General features: G+C 44.3%; 1 protein-coding gene across 1 annotated transcript; it reads right to left on the bottom strand.

Moving 5' to 3' along the window:
* Positions 1–846: 846 nt before the first annotated feature.
* On the bottom strand, positions 847–4,397 carry LOC113409222 (cytochrome P450 2H2-like). The gene is made up of 3 exons (XM_026662900.2): positions 4,031–4,397; positions 2,710–2,859; positions 847–1,086 (listed from the first exon to the last, which is right to left on the bottom strand). The coding sequence occupies exons 1-3, from the start codon at positions 4,155–4,157 to the stop codon at positions 902–904; spliced, it is 462 nt and encodes a 153-aa protein (XP_026518685.1). The 5' UTR covers positions 4,158–4,397; the 3' UTR covers positions 847–901.
* Between the last annotated feature and the right edge of the window lie 251 nt (positions 4,398–4,648).

Here is a 4,648-nt window from a genome sequence, read left to right as displayed (position 1 = left end):
AGAGCCTAAGATTCCACGTACACCAGCCCTCACGAACTGTATAATACGTAGTAAATTCCTCAATACAGAGATCTCACTTCCTTCTTTGTTGGGTGAGAAACCTCGCTTTGCTTTGGATACAGATAAAATAACAAGCGCTTGTGTCAGGGTTCCCTCCCCACTCTAAACTTGAGGGTACAGATGTGGGGACCCGCATGAAAGACCCCCTAAGCTTATTTCTACCAGCTTAGGTTAAAAACTTCCCCAAGGCACAAATTCTTCCTTGCCCTTGGATGGTATGCTGCCACCACCAAGTGAGTTAGACAAAGATTTAGAGAAAAGACCACTTGGAGTTCCTGTTTCCCCAAAATATCCCCCCAAGCCCCTTCACCCCCTCTCCTGGGGAGGCTTGAGAGTAACCAAGGTGAGCACAGACCAGACCTTTGGGTTTGTAGGACACTAAAAACCCAATCAGATTCTTAAAAATAGAACTTTATTATAAAGAAAAAGTAAAAGAAGCACCTCTGTAAAATCAGGATGGAAGGTAATTTGCAGGGTAATCAGATTCAAAACACAGAGGATTTCCCCTCTAGGCAAAACTTTAAAGTTACTCCCTCTTAGCACAGGGAAAATTCACAAGGTAAAACAAAAGATAATCTAACGCATTTTCTTGCTATTACTTACTATTTTTGTAATATTAGATGCTTAGTTCAGATATGGCTTAGGGAGATGTATTTTCCCTGCCCTGGTTCCTCACTGACCCCGAGAGAACAAAGGAACACAAAACAAAAACCTTCCCCCACAGATTTGAAAGTATCTTCTCCCCTCATTGGTCCTTTTGGTCAGGTGCCAACCAGGTTATTTGAGCTTCTTAACCCGTTACAGGTAAAGAAGGGATTTTATGCTATCCTTAGCTGTATGTTTATGACAGCTTGTATGTACTCACTAGCTCGATGATGCTGTTCTCATGTTTGACCAAGTAATCATTGTTTTCAATCAGCTGGTGGAAATTTTTGTCCTCAATGGAAAAGCGATGTCCAAACACCACCGCCGCAATCACGTTTGAGACCGAATGGACGATGGGGAAAGAAGGATCCAGGGGATCTCCTGCAAAAATAGTGATCAGAATTCACATTAATGTTCCCAACACTGCTCCTCCCTCCCCCTACTGAGAGATGAATCCTGAACAGACCACTGAAGAGGGAGAGTGAGGGCAGCAGGGTGTTCTCATTTTGAATGGTTTTGATTCTGTAGTACTGGGGGGGGGTCAAGCCCTCTCGATGGACTCATTGCCCAACATTGATTTGATATAAGCAGGTTCCTAACTCCATATTTAGACACCAAACTAATTGTTGCCTGATTTTCAAAGACAGCCCCGAGCTGTCTGCCTCTAAACCCAGACCAGTCGGTGGTAATGATGCCTGATAGAAAAGGTTCGGCCAACTTTTGCTAGAAAAGTGCTCCGGTTTGGGGACCTGCTGGATCACCTGCTGTGTTTGAATGCTGCTTTTTTTTTTTTTTTTTATCTGTTGTAAATCTAGTAAGGAGACTGTGGCCGTGCCCGGTCATAGTCTTCCCTCACTGCAGTTATCCAGGTCTTGGTCACTTCTAGGATGGACTACTGAAATGCACTTTTCATAGTATTGTTCCATTACTAGATGGAAATGGTAGGATTGTCAATAATAATGCAGAAAAGGCAGAAGTATTCAGCTAATATTTCTGTTCTATATTTGGGAAAAAACCAGAAGATCTAGTCATACATGATAATGAAACACTTTCCATTCCAACAGTAATTCAGGAGGATGTTAAGTAGCAGCTAGGAAAGTCAGACATTTTTAAGTCAGAAGGTCTTGATAATCTGCTTCTAAGACTTCTAAAAGAGCTGGCCGAGGGGCTCGCTGGACCATTAATGTTGATTTTCAACAACACTTGGAACACTGGGGAAGTTGTACCAATATTTTAAAGGGCAGGCAATTATATATCTGTTACTCTGACACTGAACCCATAGCTGTCAGGCAAGAAAAGGGATCAGCTAATACAGGACTTGTTTAATAAAGAATTAAAGGAGAATAATATAATTAATGTCAACCAACACAGGTTTATGGAAAATAGATCCTGTCAAATTAACTAGATATCTTTTTCTGATTAGATTACAAGTGTAGTTTGATAAAGGAATTAGTGTTGATGTAATAAACTTAGAATTCTGTAAGGCATTTGACTTGGTATTGCATGACAGTTTGGTTAAAAAATAGGAACGATACAAAATGAACACTGCACACATTAAACGGATATAAAACGGCTAACTGACAGGTCCCAAAATGTAACTGTAAATGGGGAATCATCATTGAGCGTGTGTTTTTCTAGTGGAGTACAACAGGGATTGGTTCTTGGCCCTACGTTATTTAACTGCTTACTGTATTTTTCACTCCATGGATCTGATGAAGTGGGTTCTAACCCACAAAAGCTTATGCCCAAATACATTTCTTAGTGTCTAAGGTGCCACAAGGACTCCTCGTTGTTTTTGCTGATACAGACTAACATGGCTACCCCTCTGAAACCTGTCACTTAAGATACAATCTGAACACACATAACACTTGTGATCACGTAAAGCACTGGGGTTAACTCTGCCCATATCTAGCCATCTGGGGCCTGGAATTCTCTCCTCTTGCTGGCATGACAGAGACATGCTTCTGGAAGTGAAAAGACCCAGCTATGCTGGCAATGATGTACCTCTCTCATTCATAAAGTACTCCACCAGGTGACGGGCCTCCTCTTGGATTCGGTGCTCCAGGCCTTTCTTGCCCAGCCCCAGGTTCCGCAGGGTCATCAGCCCGAAGCGTCTCTGCTGCTTCCAGGTGTGACCACTTGTGAAAATAATACCTGAGGCCATTGAGAATTGTTGTTTATATAAAGCAAAATCCTTCACATAGTAACAGTTAAATCTAAACTAAATTTTCTAACAGGAGAGGTAAATGCAGAAGAATGTGACTCCTAGCTGACCTCCTTTATCTGGCCACAGATGTGACAAGGATTGTGACAACTTCAGAAAAGTCCTTGATGTTGAGGGTTTTGTTGCTCTTATAAGAGAAATTGAAAGTGGGACTTCAAAAACTCAGGATGCAGTTTTCCTAAATCATTTGTGATCCAAAACCATGTAATTCTACAGCTGGGAACCCACACCAGGAATTCTAGAGAGGAGGGAATTCTGTGGGGTGAGATTTGCTGCAGTGCAAGGCATGAATAAAAGGGCAAGGCTGGTTGTGTTTGAATGACAGTGCAGGGATCTGACCTGAAGCCCAGCAGGTGAGAAGATCCTGCCCAGGTTAAAAAGCCACCACATTAGATGACTATCACAAAACTAGTACTGTGTAAAGCAGGGGTGGCCAACCTGTGGCTCCGGAGCCGCATGCGGCTCTTCTGAGGTTAATATGCAGCTCCTTGCATAGGCACCGACTCCGAGGCTGGAGCTATAGATGCTAACTTTCCAATGTGCCAGAGAGTGCTCAGTGCTCAACCCCCTGCTCTGCCCCAGGCCCTGCCCCCACTCCAGCCCTTCCCCCGAGCCTGCCATGCCCTCGCTCTTCCCCCCTCCCCACCAGAGCCTCCTGCACACCGCGTAACAGCTGATCGCAGTGGGCGGGAGGCACTGATTGGTGGGGCTGCCGGCGGGCAGGAGGCGCTGCAGGTTGGAGTCGGGGGAGCTAATGGGGGGCTGCTTACATATTAGTGTGGTAAATTCTGGCTCCTTCTCAGGCTCAGGTTGGCCGCCCCTGCTGTAAAGCGTATGTGCAATGGGAGTAATGCCAGCTGATGTTCACATTCCTGGCTGATGCTTCAAACAAACTTATTAGTCAGGATTTTGCTCCTCTGTTCTATTCAGTGGTTGTTTGTCTTATTGATTAGTATCAGAAAAGTCACTCCGGTAGTGATTTTACCCATTTGCAGCAGCATTCCCATGGGGAGATGACTATGGAAGCAGGGAGCAGCCACACTTAAAGGATAATGTGAACTTATTTTTTTCTGTATAGTTTATAAGGAAAGAAAATGTTACCCTTTCCTCCGGCTGTTTTCTGAAAGAAAGGGGTTGTTGGGCGGCCAGAGATGGCTTCAGAGTGGATAGTCAGGCCATCCTTCACAGTTGGGAATCCATTCAGTATGATGACAGGATTATGTCCCATCCACAAGGTGAAGATGTTCCCGTAAATCTGTGCCAACTAGAGACATCGTCAGTGCCAGAAAACCACAAGTCAGAAAAACTGTGCACGATGAAACAACTGCCCAGCTTACTTCAGGATGCTCTTTGGTGGGGTGAGGGGGGTTGTAGAAACATTTGTAGTGAAACCCCAAACCATGGCGAAAGACGAGCTAAAGTCAGAAAAGTCTCATAGCTGACTATGAGATAAGACCATACTCTCTCATCCAACAGGATGTCTCAGCAGCTGTGTCATGGGGATGGTGTTTAAATGTCTTGTACGGAATGGGATTAGAGTTACCTACAGGTGAATTTCACCTCATGATTGGACAGATGTCCCCAGGTGTAGAACGGCTTGTGCCTTCCAGTTAAGGGGACAATTCTGTGGTGTCTCTTCTAATACCCTGTAAACATTGCATCTAAAACACACCGAATAAAGGTGGTAACTGACATTCCTGGGAGACTTCTTATTGTCCC

This window comes from Terrapene carolina, unplaced genomic scaffold, assembly GCF_002925995.2.
Source record: "Terrapene carolina triunguis isolate 2854851 unplaced genomic scaffold, T_m_triunguis-2.0 Scaffold31238, whole genome shotgun sequence".
Lineage (NCBI taxonomy): Eukaryota > Metazoa > Chordata > Testudines > Emydidae > Terrapene > Terrapene triunguis.
Note: the sequence above shows the minus strand (reverse complement) of the source record. Positions and strands in the feature narration are given on the sequence as shown.